Source organism: Capsicum annuum, chromosome 12, assembly GCF_002878395.1.
Source record: "Capsicum annuum cultivar UCD-10X-F1 chromosome 12, UCD10Xv1.1, whole genome shotgun sequence".
Taxonomy (NCBI): Eukaryota; Viridiplantae; Streptophyta; class Magnoliopsida; order Solanales; family Solanaceae; genus Capsicum; species Capsicum annuum.
Genome location: NC_061122.1, coordinates 217,302,523 through 217,327,609, shown reverse-complemented (window position 1 = coordinate 217,327,609; position 25,087 = coordinate 217,302,523). Strand labels below are relative to the sequence as shown.

The following is a 25,087-nucleotide window of genomic DNA, read 5'->3' as shown; positions in this document are numbered from 1 at the left end:
CACAATTTATAATGTCCACTTAAGCTTAATCGGTCGAAGTAGTTTTCAACTCGTCCTTGAGTCAAATGACCCCTAAGGTCTAAATTCAAGCTTGAATAGATTCACATGCTACACCAATAATTAATATGCCATATTGGCATAGGATTTATGGCTTTGGGATTTATCAACACATCGGAATCATGATCTAGATTGTAGCCCGAAATGCGGGGCGTTACAGTTGGCTATACGAAAACTCTATATTTATTTCTCTAGAATTCTATTGTAGCTTGAAAATGTAATTAGGTGGAATTAAAGAGCTGAGACTCGCAGGCTTATTGGCTATTAGTAAGTACTTATAATTTACAGCCTCAGTGTTAGTATACAAGTGGCTTTAACTGTTATTTATTGAACCCATTTTCATGCAAAGCTTGTTTTCCTTGTAAACTTTGCATCAAACTGACTCAAGCCATACCCCTGACTATTGCTGCAACCCAAGTGATGTCTTGAATAGTCATTATGTACGCTTGTTAATTTTCAGAGGTAAAACTTTTTTCCTGTTGAAATGTTTTGTGTGTGTTATTCTCCAATTGTTGAAAGAAATGATTTAGATGTATTCCTAAAACAAGAATTTCAATTGTGATTCTTTGGTATTTTACTAAAACTCTTATTCTTGCAATTAAATTGTGTGTTGGTCAGTAGAATGTCTCTTAGCACATGTAATTTTTGCTAGCTTTTCAGTTGAACCTGATATATGTAATAGATTCCATGCTGGACGTGATTGGGGATTTGCACAATTTTTAATTTTGACACACTACGTTAGTGCCTATGCAATCCTTTTATAAAATTACCCCTATAGAAAATGGTTGTGTTTTTTTCTTTGGGTATGTGTGTGTGTGTGTGAGAGAGAGAGAGAGAGAGAAGGTTATGAGTTGAAATTTGAATTTGTTCAGGTCTTGAGAAATAAAAGTTAGTTTACATGAAGAAGACGGGCTTCTCATATTTGGGTTTTGTATCATTGTAAATCAAATTGGGGAAGAAATGATGGGGTATTACAATTGCAGAAAATTGGTGATTGATTCAATGAGTAAGCCCATGAGAGACAACTTGAACTTTGGGTGGTTGACACTTTGCGCTTCCAACTGCCCACACACCAGTTGACAGATGTAGCACTTTTTTCCTTTGCTCCAATTATTGATTTATTTCAGAGATTTTATCAAGGTCTTACGAATACAATTATTTTTCTTGACCTATAAATAGGCCATTCTTGTTTTGCAAATGGCAACAATCTCCTGATGTTTAGATTATCTATTCGCCTTGTTGTTTTAGATCTTTAGAGGCCTGCTAGAGCCTATCATCATGCTGAATATGTTGGAAGAACAACCACAGCCTGTAACAATGCTATTTGGACTTTGCAAAAAGGATGGAAAACAAGTTGACGTAGTACATCGGAAAGAAGGAGATAAAAACATAGCTAGCGTCTATCTTGATTGACAATTTATTGCATCAGCTTCTTCTGAGCACAAAGAAAATGCAAAGCTTCAAGTGGCAAAGGCTGCTCTTAAAGAGTTGTATTATAACCCTTATGATAAGATGGACGTTGAATCTGTTCCATTGCAGAGAAAAAGGAAGAATGCTGAATCTATTCCATTTCAGAAAAAAAAGATGGATGTTGAATTTGACCAAACAAAAGAGAGTGAAGGAGCAAAGCAGAAGCTGAACGAGCTTTGCCAAAGAGAGAAATGGCCCGAACCAACTTACAGGTTAACCTTTTCTTTTTGAGTGTTGTTGTTCTCGTGAGTGAACTTAATGCCATTTTTTGTCGGATATCTCTCTGGTGGATAAAGTTATTACTTGTGTCACTTGTACACAATCTGTTGCTGCAGTCTGCGAGCACAAATTGTATTTTCAAGGGAATCCTAGTATTATATTCTTAATCTTGGTTGTACATCTCCTTGTCAATCCAGTAAAGGAAGGTAGGGCAAGAAATTGTTGCCATATGATCAAGCCTTGACTCAATACTGAGCAGTGATAAACTACCAATTTTTCTGAACTAGAAGGAGCTTTGAGGTTCGATTGCACGGAATGGGTTCATAGAATCATATAGGAGCACAGACAGATTTAGAAGTATATTATTCATCATCATACTAACATACATTGCTGACTTAGACGTTTTGGACAGACAGCAGTAAAATGAGCTTAAGTTTGTTTTTTAAAAACATTTTGAAATGTCTGAAGGTCTGAGGTTTAAAATTTTTTAAGAATTTTTCTCTTCAGAGCAATCCGTATAAAATGGATTGTTTGCACTAGCAACATGGTGAATGCATGTGTTTTGTACGGGCGAGATTTTCATTTGGAAATTCTTGCTGAGTTTGTTTGTCTCAATATCCAGATGCTGCCAAGGATTTTCTGCTTCTGTTGCTATCACTTTAAATGTATGACTTTGGTTTCATTATTGTTTGCTTTCTGATGGTTGCTGAGTAGATAAAGAGATAGGTCCTGCTCATGACAGGAGGTTTATATGCTCTGTGCAAATTGTAATTGCTGAAGGCATGCTTTTTTTTATGGGAGACGAGAAGTCACGAGTAAAAGATGCAGAGAATTTAGCAGCCTTAGCAATGATTCGGAGTTTGCAGGAATCCAATTTCAGTTCTACATAGCTCCATGTTCCAATTCCAGGATGAAGCAGACAGCAGGGGACGGTGCAACTTGGAACTAAACCTTACTCAGGTTCTCTCTTGATTAATGCAATAATCATCTTTGGTTGCTGCAAAGTGAATATTGGTCATAGCTCCACTTAAGAAAATTGATACCAGAAGAGAGTCACCAGTTAGTACGTGATAGGATAAAAGACACCAGGACCTATACTATAGCAGACTGAGCTCTGGCCAATTCAGATTAGAATTTTACCATGAATCTCTGTATAAATACCATATAAAGAAAATGAACCTTGGGCTAGAGAAACCCCAAAAGCTAGCTCATGAGGTGAAGATTGCGCAATACCATGTGAGACTAATTTTCCTTTCCACAAGCGATATGGAACCCTTAACACTATATGTGTAGGATTCATGACCTATTGAGTGCACAAGTAAGACATTACCATTCCATATCTTCCGGCATAGTCAAGTAATACCTATATAACTATGTTCCGCGTCTACCAGTGCATTGGTCTAAAGCAGGAAAAAGGTTTTCAACTTTTATGTTTGCACAATATTGTGAAACATGTTGGGAGATAACATTAGTGAGATATGACAAGAATATTCCAAGCAAATAGTCTTAAGGTTGCATGAGTCTAAGCACAGGTTGGCTATCATTGATATTATGATAATGTACAAATTACTAACTAAAGTTGATCATGTTCTGTTGCTATCAGTATTTGGATCATTGTCATTTTTACAATTTGTGATAGATGCGTTATTTTATCTTACCTTATAGAATTGTAGATTGTTGTCAATCAGCTTATAAAGAATCAAACTTAATCCCTTAAAGGTAACCTGATAATATCTTCAGAAAAATTAGCAAAATGAAACATGAATACAAGTTGCTAAAGTTTGACCAACTTTTGAAGAATGATTTGCCATTGTATTCATAAGTGTCACACCCCCAGTTTTTCACCGCATCCGACCCCGCTAGGGAGTTGGTTTTGGAGAAAACGATTTTTCCGATTAAAGTGACGTTTTGAAAAGGGATTATTTTACTTACAGAGTCGCCACTTGGAATTGAGTTTGGGTGTTCCAAGTCACCTTATTGAATCCTTATTCGAAAGGAAATGACTCTTCAATTTTTATCTTTTCGTCTGCGAACTAGAAATCTGGATAAGGAATTCTGTTGACCGAGGGGAAGGTGGTAGGCACCCCTCGAGTCCCGTGGTTCTAGCACGGTCGCTTTAATGACTTATGTCTGGCTCAAATTAAATTTTTTTTTTAGGATTTATAATATTTGTTAACCTAAAAGTTGTTTGCCTCCCGCTTTTAATTTATTTTGAAATTATTTATTATATTAACGTGTGGCTTACCGATAGTAGTACTTTTCGGCCTCACCCCAAATTTTGGCACGTTTCTCGCGCCTTTAAGGCATTTATGAATCGTCCCCATTTTCGTAGTCTAAATGAGCACCTCATAGGTTTAAAATCTACCCACCCAATTCAATCGATTTCAAACGGTAGGTCAATTTATTATAACGAATGGTCGGTAGCAGGGCTTTCCAACTTATCGTTAATTTTCACTTGTATGTTAAACTTAATTTATTTGAGATTAAGAACCTAACTTGTTCTTTTATAAGTCCGCTTCCTTGCAAATGAGTTTTCTCTCTCTCTCTTTTTTCAATAGCAACGAGTCTTGAATAAATTCGGAACTCATCTTGTACTTTTTCACGTTAACTAATGATTGGGCCTTAAGCATATTTAGAGAAGAATGTAAAAGTAAAGATAATTAGAAACTCGTGATGTCTCTGTCATAATGAACTATGCATTCGATGAATCAAGTCGTACCCAAAGAAAGTAAAGTGAGAACAAGCATTTGAACCATATTTAAACAATTCCATATAAAATCATGATCAATACTAGTAACATTAAAAATTAAATAGTGACATAGTTAATGGACTCCTTTGCAAATGTCTATTTAATAATGACAAATTGAATTAGACAAGCTAAAATGGAAAGGGGATTTTCATGCCAAAAACTTCAAAGGCTAATAAAATTAAAATTCTAACTTAAAATAGTAAGGTTAACACACTATAAGAAAAGATTTTAGTAACTGAAATTTTAAATAAACTCATAGACAAACATGATTAAAAGAACTTTACGCCAAAAACATAATTTGAATTAGAGAGTAACTTAGATGGAAGTGCAAGAAAGCGCATATTATGATACCAACTTTAATTTAAATTTAACTATACAAAAATATAAAAATACTCCCTAATCATATTATAGCATCGAAGATTCATAACTCGTTAACACATGTGAAATTCGAGCAACTTAGTAATGTTAGAATCAAGTCTCGTATAATCGCAATGTACATTATCTCTTGTGAAAATAATTAACAACAAAACAAAGGAGAGCGACATAAAATCATGAATGAAACCCCAAACTTTAACTTGTTGTCTACTCGTTATGTCGCTAAACTAAATAGTGGTTTCGAGCAATTTTTACCCGAAATAATCAATTAATTAACAATATAATCAAACTTTATATTAACAGAAAATGAAACATCGAGATGTAATGCGAATCATGTAAACTTTTATTATGATCCCAAATTTCCTACAATACTCGTAGGTAAGAGAATTTGATTATTTAATTCATTCAAATAACTTAGAAATTACAAACAAAATATAAGTAAAGAATGGACCTTTACGTTGGAGACCTCGATGACAAACAAAACAACCGAACGGAAACCTCGAGTAGACCAAAAACTCAACTCACAACTCTTTTTCCTCTCTTTTTTTCTCTAATCTTTTCCTTTCTTGCTTTTTCGTTTCTAAGTTTATCCCTTTTTTTTTTTGGTTTATTCCTTGTTTAAAGCCCTAGAACATTTTTGCCTTCTGTTTTTGTTTTCAATCTTCTTCCTCCCTTTTTTTTTTGTGTCGTGTGTGTGTGTTTATATAGTTAGTGTATGTGTGTGTCATGGGTTGTGTGGAGGAAGAGTGGGAGAGGTTAATTAGAAGTGGGAATTGTGGGTGGTTTGGGTAGTTTAGGTTTCTTTTTTTTTATTTTTTTTATTTTTTTTTATTTTTTTAATTATTATTAATAAAATAAAAATAAAAATAAAAATAATTAAAAACTAATAAAATATAACATAAGCTAATAACTAGTCTTGGGAATATGATTAAGAAAAATTAATATCACACCATTCTTTATTAAAAATTAAAAGAAGAACCAAATATAATTTAGAAAAAAAAAAATTTCTTTTTTTTTTCTAAAAATAAATAAATAAACAAATAAAAACTAAAAAAGGAAAGTAAAAACTTATTTAAAATGTGACTCTATTGTATTTTTTTTTTTTTCAAAATTTTTAAAATAAATTTAGTAAAAATGAGATAAATTTAAAATATCTAATTTAGACCCTAAAACGAAATTGAACACTAAATGGCAAAAACACTTAGGTTTGGTAAAAAATTAGGTGTTTACAATAAGTGTATATAGAGTAAGTATATAATTTTGGAGAGCACACTTTTATTATATGAATATATAATTTTTTACAATAATTGTATATTAAATTTGCACCCACTGTCATAAAAGAATAGTAGGAGCAGTCACGCTAGATCCTCTCCTAGCTAGATCCAGCCCTTTTTCTAGAAAAAATATATATAAAAAAAAAAAAAAAAGCAGTCCGATGCATTAAAACTCCTGCTATGTTGTAAGCTAAGAATTACCAATAGAACAAAGATTGCCTTAACTAAAAAGCTGCTTTGTGATAGAAATCATGTAGCCTCGTCCTTGAATCTTCTCTCTGCATCTTCAGTTGCTTTCAGAAGTTACCAATGAATGTCTCTGCTTTATTAAATAGCTCCTGCTTACTAATCAGCTGATCCCCAACTTCTTCTCTTTCGGTATATTTCTTCCTTTAATATCTCTTCCATTTCATTAATCTCCTCACCGGTACCCCCTATGAAAAACAAGCTTGGCGTTGCCTTAGTGTTACTTGCTCATGTACTTTTGAAACAGCTATAATTTTCTCCGAAGCACATTTCTCAACCACTTTACCGGTATTATTCTTTGTATTAATCAGACGATAGCTCTCGAGGTTAGCTATATGATCATATTTAGCTTTAGGGACAGTTTCTTGTTGCTCGCTAGTTCCAGGAGATGGGGAAAAAGCTATAACTGGAGTAGTCATGTTATGTTGTTTTTGGGTGACGATGCTATTTGTTGAAGGTAATTTCTTGTTGTGTGGAGATTTAGGGAAGAAGGAAATGAGGCCGGCTTCAGCTCCTAGTGAAATGATGAGAAGGTGAACAATGAAATAGAGTTAAGTTGTTCTTAGTGATGTGGATAATAGAGGGGTGATGATAAGAAGGGCAGCTATGATGAGTAAAAGCTTTAGAACTTGTGATATCTTGATCATGTCCATGGATATTGTTTTTCTATGCAGTTTGATGAATGTAAAGATGTTGCTGCTAGGAATAGAAGTGAGGTTTTTCAGATAGTGTGGTAATGGAACTTCAGAAAAATATGTATGGGACAGCTTCATATTTATAGAGGAAGATATTGAAGAGAAAAAAATGGAAATTAATTGGTTGTCTCCCATAGAAATGGAATTCGGACCTAACTCAGGTTGAGATGTTAACTCATGCGGTGAGTGTGTCAGGCTTTGACAATGGTTAGTCTGCCGAGCAGAGTTTGCATTCTTCCTGGTAGAAATTGTCCATAACCACAAGGAGACAAGTAACCATCCGTCAATCGATGTGCGACCGTTTGGCCATGAATTTTTTTCACTTTTCCGAAAAAGAATTTCACTTTATGTCAAATTCAACTCCAAGTTGATGTTTGGCCATGAGAATTCCAAACACAACTTGGAGTTGTATTTGGAAAAGCGGAAAACAAGAAAAAGTTGTTTTTACTTTTTTCCATCTTCCTTCCCTCACAAAAAATCAAAAACAACTCTAATTGTATTCATGAACAAACACAACTCTAACTCCAACTTCAATTCCAACTTCGACTCCAACTCCAACTTCAAAAACTTTAGTTTTCATGGCCAAATGCCCACTTAGTCCTCACCTCCACCCTTATCCGCATGCCCAAGCCCAACATTTGGAGTGGACAGGATAACATGGATCCATATCATATGAAAAATGGATATTGTGCCTAACTCAACCTCAAATACCAGCTCATGATGCGAGAGTTGTTCAAAATTGATTTGACTACATGCTTAACAAAAATAGATACTGTTATGTTGTACTCCCTTCGTCCCATTTTACTCGTCCCAAATTTCCTAATTTGATTTCTCATTTTACTTGTCATTTTTCATTAATCAAGACAAGACAATTTTTCTTTCCTGTTTTATCCTTAGTACTAATTGTTTTATCTCCAAATTAAAATGTAAACATCATTTAATATAGATATTATGATAAAGTAGTCATGTTATTAATTGTTTTTCTTAATCAATGTGCAATATCAAGATATTAATGGAGAGAGTATTTATATGATGGTTTTAGAGTAATTGCGACATCCAAGATATTAATTTTCGTATATTATAGTAGTATATTAGTGATGGTGGAAGAATATTAAAGTAGTGATCGAAAATAGAAATTGTCACATCACTTATTCAAATTCACGTTATGGAGAGCCCATTTAAGTGGGAAAGCGTTGCCTACAAGAAATTTCTCTATTTTCTCATTAGAAAGCTGAAAATTAAAGATAAAGAAATCTCGTCGATTCCACCAATACCTCTCAGAATAGTATACAATTTCATTCAGAAAATCACAATTGTTTAATTGGACATTCTTTACTTTTCGTGAGAAAAAGATTTTTCACTTAGAAATTCAGACACAAAATTCTGAAGCATGACATTTCTGTCATTAATTACAAATAGAATCTGGGCCGCCCAAAAAAAATAAAAGATTTCGGATGATAATTATAAAAAAGATTAAAGAGTAAAAGAGTGAATTTAGATATGAATTTTAATTGGACAAGTAGTGATAAGGTCGGTGGAGAAGGAAGGGACGGAAATATGTTCCATCTTTTTCCTCTCATTGTGGGCAATCTATGTCTAAGGAAAAAATTTAAGTTAAGTAAAAAAAAATAGAAGTTGAGAGATATGTGACAATGAAAAGCTTAAAAATATTTAAGGGATAGAAGGACAAAAATTCGAAGACACCGATTTTTGGGGGGTCATTCGGCAAAAAATACGTCTAGGCCCACCTCGAAAATCGTGGGCTATAGCACACCAATTTAATCCGAAAATGGCCCGTTTGTGCCTTTTGACCACCCAAACCGCCCCGTTCGCGACAAAGACCCATACTAGGCCCATCTCTAGGCTGTCTGGAACAACCCGATCGATTTTCAGAGCTAGAATATTCATTGAAGTATATAATTTTTCGTCGAAAGGGGTTCGAATGAATCCAAGGCGGCTCCGCCCCTGCATACCTGCTCATTCTAGGGATGATGATGCTGATAAGATTTCGTCCATTCTTAGGGGCTCAAAACCCCCGAGTCTCCCGAATAAGGGTGGAAGATCCCAACCATCTTACTTCAATCTATTTGCGGAACTTAAGAATTCCAGCATATAGGGTACTTTTGTTGTCCCCCTTCCCAATCAAAAATACAATCGCATCTCATCCAAAATACATCAGGGAAGCTTATAAGCTTTGAGAATCCGTGTACAGGGGCGGGGCGGGGCGGGGCGGATCTATGTAGAAGGATTGGGGTGCCCTGGCACCCACACTTCTCGATTGAAACCCTATATATTTATGTGTATATCTGTATATATGTATCAGTTAACGTATAATTCTTCTCTTTGTTTCTTTCTCCATTCTTTTTTGGATTACAGCTAATTACCTCCTCATCCATGTTCCTTTCTATGTCCTTTACACTTTCACTTTTATTCGCATCTTAATTTTCATCACAAGACAATGGTCATCTCTGTTTGACTGATTTGGTATTGGTCTCTACAAATATTACTAGCATTCTTGGCTCTTTTTTACCTAGTTTGTCATCTTGTGGGTCACCACTAATTCTCAATTCTTATCAAGTGATTCCTAGTTGATGCATGGAAATCACTTCTGTTTCATTACCACTGAAGGAATCACTTGGCTTTGAGTAATTATGTTCATTACCACCACAAAGGATGGGGGTGTGTGATTAAAATCTCTTCACTCCTTCATCAAAGTTCTCGTGTTCGAATCTCTAAACTAACAAGTACAAGTGATTGTGTGATTGTGTCACAATCACAACAATAAGCAGCATTTTGAACGTGCATCGGTAGTACAGGCGTTTTCGTCTCAGAGACTCTTTAATTTTGAAGATTGATGCATAGGTAACCTCGTTTGCATCCGTTGGTGGGGACATATGGGAATTCTTTGTAGTTTAGTTTCTTAATTGACTTTTTTTACACTTGTACTATATTGTAATTCTGGGAATGCATATGGCCTCAGGTAGAGAAGAATTACTTGAATGGCAAGTTGAAGACCATTACAGCATACTTCTGTAAACCCTCCTGATAAGCTGTGGTCGCGTGAATCTTGTAATCTCTTTGCCAAGTGGAACTATGGATACCTTCTCAATGGCAAGTTGGATGTTGTTAGTGTGTACGTCTGTGTACCCTCCTGATAAGGTGTGCTCGAATGTATCTGGTAATTCCTTTTGCAAGTGGAATTTATGGATACTTTTCTCCGGAGCACATGGGCTTTGTCTTTTCTATGGCCTTCTTCTGTACAGTGATGTATGTCACAAAAATGCTCATATATACTTTATATGGAGTGGACTGACAGTGATTGTTGCCAGATAGCTGATTCCATTGACGTTGGTATTAGCAGGAAGGGTCAGTAGAGCTCTACTAGTTGTTAGCAGGGCCATGGAATTCCGGCGAGTGAATTTTTAGCTGTTGTTCGGATTCGAACAGAATAAGCAAATCACAAGTAAAAGAAATCAAGAACAACATACAGATTTACGTGAAAACCCTTGCGGGAAAAACCACGGACAGAGGCAAAGGAGGTTTTACTATAATGGAGAGAGAGTACAATGTGGAGAAAGCTGAATTTTCTGAATAATGGAAATAACTCACTAAATCACACTTATATAGTACGTGTAGACAAATAGGTCCTAGGCCTAAAAACATAAAGATCCATACCGCGAAGATTTCATGGACGGACCAACAAAATTCGGGTCACAACTCTTAACAATCTCCACCTTAATACGAATTCTAATTCAGAACTCAAATTCATTTTAAGACAAACTCTCCACCTCTTCCACAAAAGCCCCTACGGGCACTCTTAACAGCTAACACCAACCAAGTCCAACCAATGCTCAAACTTGGCACGTGGCAGTGTCTTGCTCATCATATCAGCAGGGTTGTCATGGGTACTAATCTTGCTTACCACAATATCACCACGAACAATAATTTCACGCATAAAATAATACCGAACATTGATGTGCTTTGTCCTCTCGTGAAACATTTGATCTTTCGTAAGGAAGATAACACTCTGACTGTCGCAAAAGACCGTAGTAATCTGTAAGTCTTTGCTAAGTTCACCGAACAGACCCTTCAACCAAATAGCTTCCTTGAAAGCCTCCGTAATAGCCATGTACTCTACCTCAGTAGTTGACAAAAAAACCGTAGTTTGTAAGGTAGCTTTCCAATTGATAGCACAACCACCAATGGTGAAAACATAGCCTGTAAGGGACCTTCTTTTATCATGGTCTCCTGCAAAATCAGAATTAACATACCTGATTACTCCATCTCTATTTTGCCCAAACTGCAAACAAACATTAGCAGATCCATACAAGTATCTGAAAATTTACTAAACTACTTTCCAATGTTCTTTGCCAGGATTTGCCATATATCTACTAACTGCACTGACGACATATGATAGATCTGGTCGAAAACATACCATCGCATACATAAGAGAATCGATGGCACTAGAGTATGGAACTCGGGACATAGAGTTACGCTCATCATTTGTCTTTGGAGATAAAGTGGCTGAGAGTTTGAAGTGAGCTACCAATGGAATACTGACAGACTTGGCATTTTGCATATTGAACCTATGAAACACTTTCTCAATATACCTTTTCTGACTCAGGTATAACTTACACTTCTCTCTATCCCTCATAATTTCCATGCCAAGAATCTTTTTTGCTGCTCTTAAATCCTTCCTCTCAAACTTCTTCCTGAGCTAGGCTTTGACTTTTATTATCTCTCTCATATCCTTTGCTACAATTAATATATCATCAACATACAAGAGAAGATACACGAATGAACCATCACTTACCTCCTTGAAGTAGACACAACTATCATAGATGCTCCTCTGAAACATATGAGAGGTCCTAAAAGAGTCAAACCTCTTATACCACTGCCTGGGCGACTGCTTTAAGCCATAAAGAGATTTTTTCAGCAAGCATATATAGTCATCCTTTCCTGAGGGCTTACAAAGCCCTCTGGTTGCTGCATATAGATGTCCTCCTCAAGTTCTCCATATAAGAATGCAGTTTTGACATCTAATTGCTCAAGCTCAAGATTATGCATGGCCACAATAACAAGAAATGCTCGAATCGAACTATGTTTTACAACTGGAGAAAACACTTCTGTGAAGTCAATACCTAGAACCTGACTGTAACCTTTAGCAACTAGTCTTGCTTTGTACCTAGCATCAACTCTCGATGTTCCTTCTTTCTTTTTGAATGCCCACTTGCAACGGACAACTTTCTTATCTTTAGGCAATCTCATCAAATCTCATGTGTCATTCTTATGAAGTGATTCCATCTCCTCCTGCATAGTAATCATCCATTGCTCGAAATTATCACAACTAACTACCTCTGAGTTAGAAGAAGGATCTTCACTGGAATCAATACCTTCTGCTACACTCAATACATAAACAATCAAATCAGCTTCAGCATACTTCTGAGGTGGTCTAATATCTCTTTTAGGCCTGTCTTTAGCAATAGAATATTGTGGCGCCACTGGTGGTGAAGAAGAAATAGTATCACTTTGTATCTCCGGGGTAGACTGAGAAGTAGGCACTAGTGTAGACTCTACTCCAATCTGTAATTCAATATGGGTGCTTGACTTTTGCTGATTCATGTAACTAAGCTCATCTGGAGGCGAAACACTAGATTCGGAGGGAGCCCAAAGCATGACAGATTCATTAAACACAACATCCCTGCTAATTATAACCTTTCTGCTTTCTGGACTCCAAAGCTTATAACCTTTAACACCAGGCTTATAACCCATAAATAAACACTTGACAGATCTAGGTTCCAACTTTCCATTATCAACATAAGCATACGCAGGACATCCAAATATCCTCAAATCAGAATAACTAGCAAGAGTACTAGACCATACCTCTTGTGGAGTCTTTTTATCAATCGCGACTGAAGGAGAGCGGTTAATAAGAAGATAAGTTATGGAAACAGCTTTGGCCCAAAAAGACCTGGGTAAACCAGCATTAGAGAGCATACAACGTACCTTTTCCATTATAGTCTTATTCATTCGTTCAGCCACACCATTCTGCTGTGGAGTATGACGAACTGTCAAGTGCCTCACAATTCCTTCTGACTTGCACAGAGCATTAAATTCATTAGAACAGAACTCTAAACCATTATCGGTCTGAAGGCGTTTTACCTATTTCCCTGTCTGGTTTTCAATCATAGTCTTTCACTTCTTGAAAGTACGCAACACATCATTCTTTTGCTTCAGAAAGAACGCCCAAACTTTTCTGGAATAGTCATCAATAATAATCAACAAGTAATTAGCGCCTCCTCTAAAAGGTACTCTAGTAGAACCCTAGAGATCAGAATGAATGTAATCAAGTGTGCCCTTAGTTGAGTGGATGCCTTTAGTAAATCTGAATCTCTTCTGCTTTCCAAAAACGCAGTGCTCACAGAACTCTAATTTGATAATACTCTGCCCATCAAGAAGTCCTTTCCTGCTTAGTTCAACCATCTCGTTTTCACTCATATGCCGCAAGCGCATATGCCAAAGTTTAGCAACGTCACTTTCTGATAGAGAGGAGGTAAAAACAGTTGCATCACCTGTAACAGTAGAGCCTCGCAGGACATACAAATTGTAGACGTTCTCTGTCCCTTCATCACAACAAGAGCACCTTTAGTAACCTTCAGGACTCCACCTTCTCCAGTGTACCTATAATCGTTCGAATCAAGGGTATTCAAGGAAATAAGATTTCTCTTCAGGTTTGGGACATACCGCACATCACCAAGTGTCATCACAACCCCATCAAACATCTTGATCCTGGTTGTTCCAATACCAGCCATCTTACAAGGTGTGTTTTTTCCCATCAACACAATACCTTTAGAGACTGTTCATATGTTGTAAACCAATCCCGATTACGACACATATGAAACGTGCAAGCTGAATCAAAAATCCAATCCTCACAGGGTTTGGAGTTACTATAAAAAAACTACCAAGAGTTCTCCATCACTACCACCATCTTCAACAAAACTGACTTCACCGGACTTCTCTGGTTGGTTTTTCTTTGGTTTTGGAGCTTCTCTTTTATCTTTATTCTGTAACTTTCAACACTCAGATTTGATATGGCCCTTCTTCTTGCAAAAATTACAGGTTTTGTGTCTGTTTCTGGATTTTGACCTATTCCTGTCATCACCCCAGAATTCCTCTCACGAGTCCTTCCTCCTCGAACAATGAGACCATCTCTTTGAGTCTCCGACCCATTCACAAGATGTTTCATCTTCTCCTTAGAAAACAACGCATCATAGACTTCATCAATCGCCAGGGTATCACGACTATATAAAATCGTATCCCTAAAGGTCGCGTATGATGCAGGCAGCGAACATAACAAAATCAACCCTAGATCTTCCTCATCGTACTTAACCTCTAGAGTCTCTAAATCAGAGACGATTTCCTTAAATACAGATAGGTGATCCTCCAAGGATGTACCCTCAGACATGCGATGGGAATAAAGTCGTTGTTTGAGATGCAACTTACTTGTTAGGCTCCTCGTCATACACAGTGATTTCAGTTTCAACCACAACGCAGCGGCTATGGTCTCTTGCAAAACATCCTATAGAATCTGATTGGATAAATGAAGGTGTATCTGAGATAGAGCCTTCCGATCCTTACGTCGTTTGTCCTCGTCCGTCCACGATGAGGGCATCTTCTCAAACCCTAATAAAGCATCGTCCAAATCCATCTGCGCGAGCACAGCCCGCATCTTAACCTGCATAACGAAAATCTGGTGTTGCGATCCAACAGCAGAATATCATACTTTATGGTTGTCATCCCCGAGAAAACAATCAAACAGGATTTGATACCAGTCTTTTAGGATTCATACAGTATGAAAAAATCACAAGTAAAATAAATCAAGAACAACACACAGATTTACGTGGTAATCCTTGCGGGAAAAACCACGGGCGGAGGCAAACGAGGTTTCACTATAATGGAGAGAGTATAATTTGGAGAAGGCTGGATTTTCTGAATAATGAAAATAACCCACTAAATCGCACTTATATGGTACGTGCGGACAAATAGATCCTAGGCCCAAAAACCTAAAGGTCCATACCGCGAAACTTTCAAGGTCGGACCAACAAAATTTGGGTCACAACTCTAGCAGTTGTCAATCACGGCAAGGTTGCACGAGTCTTATCCGACTAGTTCTGCAGTGTATATATAATGATCCCTTCTCTCTTGGGCTATAATGTGTTGTAATTCCTATGGTGTGGCCTACCTTTCTATGAAGTTGGGTGAAAACCATCGAAGAGCAAGGTTAATACCAACAAAACCTTGCACTAGGCGATTTCTTCTCATCGTACCAAGGTTTGATGGGCAGTGTTACTAGATACTTGTGAGACGGGAGGTAGCAGGTAGAAAGTTCAACAATCTAAGTGTGCACAAGCTGACCCGATCACCAACCATAATTCAGCTTACTGTAGCTGGCCGCTGTTTCTTTTGTTGCGAATTAGAAGTATATTGAAAATTGATTGACAGAGTAGACTTGCTTCTACAATGTGCTTTGGTGGAATGGTGGTAAGATGCCATTTAGATTGAACTATGTAGAAATTATTATACTTCAAACTTACATCTTGTAAATTTCACTACTACATATGTAAACTAATATATTTTGTGATGTTGTGCATAGTTTTGCAATGTTCACATGTTTCTTTCTTTTCTTATGGCATATCATGTCGCGCTCAATCAAATAATGAACACAGATTATAATTTCGAGTAGATGTATAGTGTCATCCTTTGAAGAAAGTGTAATCGCTCATCAGAATTTAAGTGATTCACTTAAGCGATGAGATCTTTCATGAATCATACAAAATTGTTCAAAAATACTTATATTCTTTCTAAACTTAAATTAATGTCACAATTTGGTAAATACATGTGAATTTTGTAAAAGCTAATGGCTACAACAAATATCACAACTTATACATCATCCTAAGCTAGTAAAATGAACAAATTTAATTACAAGTTAATCATGTTTAAGACTTTCTTGTAATTGAGGAAGATGAAGAATAGTTCCTAATCGAGTAAGATTAACATAATCTACTGGACCATGAGCCGATAATCCCGGAATTATTAATCCCACCATTCGAAAAATTATCTCAGACCAGCTTTGTTTGTAATCACTTCCCTTAATCCAAGGGAGAATAAAACCCCTAATTAGCTCAAAAACAGCATTTAGCACCTTTGGTAAAACCCAGAATAATGAAAAGTAATTCTTGTTTGGTTCTTCCTCCAAAACCTGCAATTAATCACAAATTAAGACTGTTAAATTCAAACTTTTAGTCCATAAATAATTGTAATGATCTAAAATAATTTTTATGTAGCTTCTGAATATGTAAAATTCATTAACAAAAATTGAAAACCGATGTTTATATATTGAACATCCACTAGCTTTTCTTTTTCGTGACGAAAGGAGTACATTTTATATCAGTACAACAAGTCCTTGAGAAAATAGTGAGTGCAACGAAATCCTAGTTCCTTCATTGATCAAGATCGATCATATAAGCATACCAAGTCCTTGAAAGACTAGCGAGTGTAATATTACTATAACTACTCCACATTTACTATCTTAAAATTCTGAATTTGGTACTGGCCGAAAGCAATCACATTGAGCGAATTAGAAAGTTTACCTGACCATCGTAGAGGCTATTGTAGAATAGACATGATCCAAAATGCTTGAAGAAGAGAGTCTTATCATCATAAGGCAATCTTGGCACCATATCATTGCAATAAACATACCTAAAATACTTCACATCAAATTTCTTCAATTTCTCCATCATGAATTTCCCAAAATTTTCATCACCAACTCTTGGTTGTCCAAATGTGTAAACTCCTTCCAATTTATCTAATAACCACTCTTCTTCATGCAATATTAACACACTTGCAAACAAAATTGCTAATGCACCACCTAAGCTATGTCCTGTTACTATAAACTTTGCTTTCTCATTTTTTCCCAATATTTTCTTCAAAACTTCTCTAATTTTGTAATATGCAAATACTTTACTACTATTATTTTGTTGTTGGGCTTCTATATCTTTGGGCCAACCTATGGGCTTTTGTAATCCTAGGGCTTTCATGAACCCTGCGTGGATTTTACCTAGGCCTTCAAGATCATACCATGATAGGTCAATATCTGTAATCCATGCATTTGCATAAAATGGATTTGTTCCTCTAAATGCTACCACAATTAAATTTGGATCTTCAATTTTGTCTTGAAACATTATGGCTTGGGTTGAATTTTGTTCCTCGTAAGCTGCCAAAAAAAAAAAAAAAGAATAAGAAAAATTAATCTCACTTTGTTTTTCATTTTTTTGAATTTAATATCTAGAGTAAAGCATCTTATACCCCTGAACTATGATCAAATTTACTACGACACACTCCAACTTCACGGGGTAATACATGGGGTCCTATTACCCCGAACTAAACTTTAGTGTGTTTTTGTCATTATTTTTAGCTGACGTGACATCTTTCGTCAGCCTTTTTAGATTTAGCTAACGTGGCACCTTTAACGTGGGTCTCATTTTATGTAATAAAGGGGTCCCACGCTAGCATAAAAGGGTGATAAAAATACGCTAAAACTAAGTTCATGGGGGTAATAGGACCCTTGAAGTTGGAGTGCATCGTAACAACTTTAGTCATAGTTCAAAGGGTACTGGATGCTTATCTCTAATATCTACATATATCATTACTCGCAGAGTCAGAAATTTAAACAAGGGATTAAGAACTGTTACGATGAAAGTTTTACTTTATGTAAAGAGGATTCAACTAGGTATATGTGTACAAACTTCTTCAACCTATTATACCATTACACTTTTTGCTGAGGAAGGAGATCCCATTGAAGCTATTTCACCATATATAGTTTGGCGATTGTATATAATGATAGTATAAATGATTCTTTTGTACTATAAGGCTAGCTAAAATATAATTATATTTTGTATTTATTATTTTTCTGACATGAATGAGCTAAAACAACACCTATTTTTGCAATCAAAGGAGCAAAAGATCAAAACGTACTTTTCGGATCTCAATGTATTAAAATAGTTTATGCTAGCTAATAGCACATGAAAATCCCCCCAAATACATTGCTTATTTAATTAGTTAATTAATTAATTAAGTTCTAATTGCCTTAATAATAACGTTAAATACTACTTAGCTTATAAAATTACTCAATGTAATGCATTTCGAGGACATCACTTCACCTAAAATGAAATATATTACTAATTATATAATTAACTTAAACCGGTCAGTGGTCACCTACCTAAATTGTTATTGTTTTTCCACCAACCTGCATTTCATATTACGTTTTCCACCAATTTAGTGATCTAAAAAATTAAGCAAATAACCTACTGTTTTAAGTAAAATACATTCAAAATATTAAAGATTTTTACACTATCAGTATACAACTTCATAGCTAATCTCACAAAGTGGAGTCTGGAAAAAGCAAAGCAGATTTAGTGTACGCGGGACTTACCCCACTATCTAGAGGTGGAGAGATTATTTTCGATAGACCCTCGGCTCAAGAACTTTACGCTATCAGTATATATAAGTGAAATCCTATCTTAATTTGCACTTGGACGTGGTAAAGTGTGTGTATATACTGCTAAACTCGCTCAAATTTTAATCCATTCAAATTCAGTTCAACCCAGTCATTTGATACCTTTAGCAAGAGTGAAAGACTGAGATCAACTTACCATTCCAGAAATTGTACAACCCCAAGAAGTGCATCTGAAGAAAAAAAAAACACAATTTGTACATATTTCGTCAATAATTTCTTTGCCATAAAGGAAAGATTGCTTTATAATTTTTTTAAAAAAAAAATCACCAACCATACATTATAAAGTGTAATATATAATTTACCTGCCAATGATGTTGAATTACTGTCCTATTTACTGCTTCATTTTCATAAGATAATTTAGCAGCCATAATTGATATGTGTGGACTATATCTTCTGTCCCCAAATTTTATTGTCTTGTCTAATTCCACTCTCATATCAAGATTTCCAATCATCGACATGAACTTTTCCGATGACTTTTCCGGCCTTACAACTTTTCCTACAATAATATTGCAAAATATTTTATTTATATACACTGACAATATCGAGAATTTACAAATAGACAATACACATAAAGAAAAAAAAATAAGTAGAAGTTTAATATAATTCTGCAATGTACGCATCATGACATTTTCATTGTTCGACTTAATTTTGTTTCACCAACATGGGGTTGCGGTGGAATGGTTGGATCCCTCCACCTATAATCGGAGGTTTTGGATTTGAGCCTAATTTGAATTTAATTGGGTTCCAATGTAAATAACATAGAGCGGTGAGAGATCCAAAAAATAAAATTAAGCCGAATAGATATTATTCAAAGCAAGTCAAAGAAGACATACATTTCAAATTTCTAAATCAGAATTAATGCATGTCTTGTGTGTGCATGAAACATGCATTTGACTTCATTTTACTTGCATGTTTAAAGCAATTATACAAATTTCCACCAGAAAAATTTGAAAAGGTGGAGAAATTAAAATTCAGAAACTATTCCACATGTTTAAAGAATATCAAGAAAGGCTATTAATTTGACTTAAAAACATTATTTCAGAAACAAAGACTTTGTAAAAGTTCTCAAATAAGATGATTACAGCAATAAATAATAATACATGTATTCAATATAATTTCACAAGTGAGGTCTTAAGAGATAAAAAAATCATTTCCGACAAATCATCCGCTCAAAGCAGTGTAATCAACTAAGAGTATGAAATTTTCGACGTAATGGTTTTAGGAAAAATTTCTACATTTCTAAGTTTCGACAGCCAATTTTCGACGGTATTCATCTAAAAATCTCCATCAAAATTCCACATCTTTGGTAGTGATCATTCGAAAAATCAACTCTGAACAACAATCAAAAGAAAAAAAGAATAAATAATCGAAATAACTACATACCTCGTAATATATTCAAGAAAAGTTGAAGAAAACCACCATTAAAAGAAGGATAATTCTGCAAGAGCTCTACAAAAGAACCTAAATTAGCCATGGGATTTTTGAACAAAAATAACAATCTCTGCATGACCATGGAGATAAAAATAAGCCATCGACGGCGAAAACCTCTGATCGTCGTTGCAACTCCGGTCGATACATTGAAGAAAATACGTTTATCTAAATTATTAGAATAAAAAATTCGAATAAAATCGAAGTAACTAGCTTCTTGTGGCTTTAATTCGAAGTAATCTTTACAAATATCTTCATTCTTGTTCGCCATAGAGAATAAATAATGCTTGTTATAACTTAGAAGAAATGTGTATGAATAGTTTGATCATATAATCATGATATTCTCATTTTTGTCTATATTTATATAGCTGTATGGTCTCTAAGGGTGTGTTTGGTGTGAAGGAAAACACAACAACAGCATCATACCTGTGTATGTTAGGATTTGTCTTGAATTTCCTACTTTACCTGATATTCTACCAGGATTAGAATTACTTTTCTTGGAAAAAGATTTCCTTGTTGGAAAAAATCTCTTTTCTATTAGGTTTATTATTTAGGATTTTGTGAATAAATAGAAGATCGCTTTTCTATTAGTTTTGGATTTTGTAGTATCCACAATATAGATCTCAAAGGAGTATTGTTTAGGGAGAGATTTTCTCTCAAATAATTTTTATGTTTTTAAAATTAATTTTAATATGTAGGTCAATTGGCCAAACATATCAATAATATTATATTTTTTGTTTAGTTTTTCTTTGTCATCTAAATTATCATCTCCATAATTTGCAACTTTAAGCTTCTGCACGACGTCCTCTCAATTTCTAACTCAACAGTGTATTCCCACAAGGAATTCAGAGAGGATAGAGTGTACGCAATTCCTACTATACTACCTCGAAGGTTAGCTAGAGAGATTATTTTGGTAGACCCTCGATGTATGAAGGAAAATATTTTCTACAAATTTTAGTTAGGTTGTTTCATTTTTTGGGTGTGTGTTTATTTGTAAATATATAAAAAAGTATTATTTTAAAAATATTTATTTATAATCTAGTGAAATACTAGGGGTGGGGGTGGTGGGGGTACTAGTATTGGTTGGGTTCCTCTGAATTCTGTATTTCTAATGCGTAATATAAATTGATGTATAAAAATATATTAAAATTGTACAATATTAAACAGTAGATATGAACTATTTACCTTAAAATATCATGAATTTTACGCCAAAAAATTTAAATTGAACTTATAAAGCTTAAATCTTGAACTCATTTCTGCCTGAGGGTGGTTGAAACGGATTATGTTGGAGTGTAAGAAGGAGCCAATAATTAGTGTAGATTGTCATTTATGAGCTTGTTTTCTCTAACTTTTATATGAAGAATTATTTTTCTCATTATTAAAGAACTTACTTTTCTAAAAATAAAAAACTATTTTCAAAAATTTTGATCAATCAAATATAAAAAAATTGAAAAATATTTTTCTCATACCAAACACACCCTAATAGAGAGCTGACATTTTCAATTAAGGAACACAGTTTATCCTAATGGAAGAATTAGTAAACTAATCGATAATTTAATAAATAAATAATCTGCTCTTCCCATATCTTTAAATAAAATATATAAGATTTTCAATTGTCAAAGTTTGGGTTAACGTAAATAAATTCCAAATACACGCGGTGTCTTACTTTGTCTTTGGTCTTAAGATCCACTGACAAATTAAATTAGTTGTTTGGTCAAATTATTAAAAAAAATAATTAAAAAAGGTATATTTTTTGTCAGAAGAGTTTTTTGAAAAAATAAAATAAAATTGAGATTAGTCGTTTGCAAGTGTTTGGATAATTAATTTAAAGAAACGTGCTTGTCAATACTATAATTTTGAAAACAATATATATTTTGTTCAACTTTTGACAAAACATTTTTGTTATAATTATTCAAATACACCTATTTTTTTTTCTTTAAAGTTTCGCTTTTAACATATAACTCTATAAAATAAATGTTTCTTTAAGAAATTAAATATTTTTAGCTTCCCACAATCTTAGTCAATTCTACATATTTGACCATCAAAGGATATAATGCAGTGGATGGGGTTGTTCCTTCCTTAACTAGAGGTCTCGGGTTCGAGCCCTGGATATGAAAAATCCTTAGTAGGGAGCGCTATCCTCGAATGGATCCTACATAGGGTAAATTCGAATTAATCAGGCTTTAATACGAGTATCGAACACTGAATGAAAAACATGTAATTTTAGCAGATTTGTTTACAAAGGAAAGAGTTAAGAAAAAACTTTTTGAGAAGCTTATTATAATAGCAATCCAACGATGATGTTTGTGAATAATATTTTCTTTTTGGAGAAGCTTATTATAATAGCAATCCAACGATGATGTTTGTGAATAATAGTTTTTAGATAGACATCTTAAAAACAAAGTGCACCAAAGAAGGAAAAGCAGCTATAAAGTGCTACTTTCAATTATTGTGTTTAATTAATTTGTATATATTAACATTTAACAGTACAATTTTTTTTTTTTAATATTATTATAATTTAATCTATTATAATAAATTATAAATGGTAGATTGACGACTTCATCAAGGCTAAAACGATTTGGTCATAGTGTAGAATTTCAAAGAAAGTCAATAATGTATAGTGCTTCATCTTTTATGGTGGTTGACGCATGACATATATGTATGATGAAATATGATAACTTAGCGTAAGTGACATTTTTTTTTTTTTAACTTTTTACCCCTTATTTTACCTTATCTTAATTATTAATGGAAAAAATGACTCACGACAAAAATAAAACTTAAGAGTGACATTTTTCTTTTTTTTTACTTTTTACCCCTTATTTTACTTTATCTTAATTATTGGTGGAACGAATGACTCACAACAAAAATAAAACTTAGAGTGTGACATTTTTCTTTTTTTTACTTTTTACCTCTTGTTTTACCTTATCTTAATTATTAGTGGAACGAAGTCGCAACAAAAATAAAACTTAGAGTGACATTTTTTTTTTCCTTTTTACCCCTTATTGTGCCTTATCTTAATTATTAGTGGAACGAATGACTCACAACAAAAATTTTTTAAAAAAAAGGGAGGAAAGAGTCATATCCGTTTTAGTTAAAAAGAACAGATTAAGGATGTGTTTGGTATAAAATGAAAATGTTTTATTGAAAAAAATTTTCTCGTAAAATATGTTTTTTATGTTTAGTACTTACTAGAAAAAATTATCCTAAAAGTAATTTTTTTATTATGTTTCAATGTGATTCATACTTATTTTAATTTATTATACTTTACTTGAGTTGGTGATCAATACTTCTTTTCTCTACCTCTACAAGGTCTTTTTCGCATTTTATTTGTGGGATAATACTGGATATATTATTATTATTATTATGAGATGGAGGTAATGGAGATGGAGGCTACGAAAGTGGAGGTTAAGGTGAAGATGATGTGTGTCGGAGGGCAAAGCGGATATAGTCAATGTGCAATATCACTTGTGCGACTTTTTTTTTATAGTTCCAGTTGGGAGTCATTTTGCTAATTTTTAAAGGACTTGTATTTGTAAAAAAAATTATATTTCAAAATTTTTGACCTAACAATACATAAAAGAAATAGAAATGAAAAAAATTTACTCATAACACGAAAACAATCAAATACTAATTATTTTTTTACTCTTTCCAAGGAGTTCCATCCTTTTTTGCTTCCCCGATGATGACTCAAATTTATAACCTTTGAGTTAAAAGTGAAGAATATTTATCATCTGGGCAACTCTCTCGTAAATCTATTTAGAGGGTATAATTACATGTGTGTATATTTAGAATTAACCTTTTGGCAGAATTATATTTGTGAAACATACCTCTCCTCTTTAGGAAATCCAATATGGTTATTGACTCACAAAGTTAGCTGCGGAACCCAAAATAGTACTAATATTTCAGTTATTTTATTTTGAACAGAATGGAATTCTAGGTGTCCAGAATAGTGGGAAAATATGATCGACTTTATTGATATAATGAATAAAATATATAAGGTGACAATAAATAGTTGATAATTGATATTACTAGTTAATAAAATCCAGTGACATAACAAGGGTTGTGGTGTAGTGATGAAATTACTTCATCCTTAATCAAAGATCTTGAATTCGAATCCTGAATATAGGGAAAATTCTCCCCAAAATGAGTTTTGAAGTGTGCAATTCAAATTAATCAAGGTTTCAATGTGGGTACCAAACTCCGGCGTCCGGAGAAACAAAAAGATCCAGTGCCAATAATTAATATTTAATAGGGCAGAGAGGGATGCAACTACTTGTTAGGCATAAAATCTTGACATTTCTTATTGAATCAAAAATTCAAGATGGTATTTGGGGTTGTTAAATCGTACATGAGAAATTGTTGACTTAGTAATTTTAGATTTAATATATTTTTCCATTAGAAACATCTTGGCAATTACTTAGAAGTATGTCCCAATCACCACCAAGAATTATGGTGTGATATATAGTCAGATTTAATTTATTATTATCAAAAGACTTGAATTCATATCGTGAAAATGAAATAAACATTTCTCCTCAAAGTATTTGTTTATTGTCCCGCAACATATGAATTTTTTGGGTTCCATCTTATATATATCACTCACTAAGAAGGCAAGGACATGTTTAGTCCTCCCCGTTCAAATGTAATCCCCTTCCATTGACAATAAAATCGTGACTCGTTTGATTTTTTTATAACTTTTTTGAGTTTTATGAATCATGAATCTAAATTATCGAGATCTCAACATGATATTGGACACTCGATAAGAAACAAAACAAAAAGAAAAACTTATGGTCAGTCATCATAAGAAATTTCCATGCACACTTTGAGAAAAATAATAGCCACCATACACACAAAAAGTGAAAAGAGACCAGAGAGAAGCATTCCAACTTTAATTCCAAAACAAAAACAAAATTAAAGTCCTATTCTATCACCTTTGGGTGGATGTACTTATGTACAATAATGCAAAATTTTTGTTTTCAATTTGAATTACTATATGTATAAA

The 25,087-nt window shown here is 34.1% G+C and overlaps 2 protein-coding genes and 1 long non-coding RNA gene across 3 annotated transcripts; 2 read left to right on the top strand and 1 right to left on the bottom strand.

Moving 5' to 3' along the window:
* Window positions 1–383: 383 nt before the first annotated feature.
* Window positions 384–3,281, top strand: LOC124889433 (ribonuclease 3-like protein 2). The gene is made up of 3 exons (XM_047401133.1): window positions 384–519; window positions 1,306–1,739; window positions 2,489–3,281. Exons 2-3 carry the CDS (start codon window positions 1,570–1,572, stop codon window positions 2,634–2,636), a joined length of 318 nt encoding a protein of 105 aa, XP_047257089.1. The 5' UTR covers window positions 384–519; window positions 1,306–1,569; the 3' UTR covers window positions 2,637–3,281.
* A 5,057-nt stretch (window positions 3,282–8,338) lies between these two features.
* Window positions 8,339–10,704, top strand: LOC124889432. The gene is made up of 2 exons (XR_007048414.1): window positions 8,339–9,947; window positions 10,066–10,704. It is a non-coding gene; the product is annotated as an uncharacterized LOC124889432 (long non-coding RNA).
* A 5,114-nt stretch (window positions 10,705–15,818) lies between these two features.
* On the bottom strand, window positions 15,819–20,422 carry LOC107851852 (triacylglycerol lipase OBL1). The gene is made up of 5 exons (XM_016696953.2): window positions 20,044–20,422; window positions 18,963–19,156; window positions 18,797–18,830; window positions 16,736–17,358; window positions 15,819–16,344 (listed from the first exon to the last, which is right to left on the bottom strand). The coding sequence occupies exons 1-5, from the start codon at window positions 20,357–20,359 to the stop codon at window positions 16,072–16,074; spliced, it is 1,440 nt and encodes a 479-aa protein (XP_016552439.2). The 5' UTR covers window positions 20,360–20,422; the 3' UTR covers window positions 15,819–16,071.
* Between the last annotated feature and the right edge of the window lie 4,665 nt (window positions 20,423–25,087).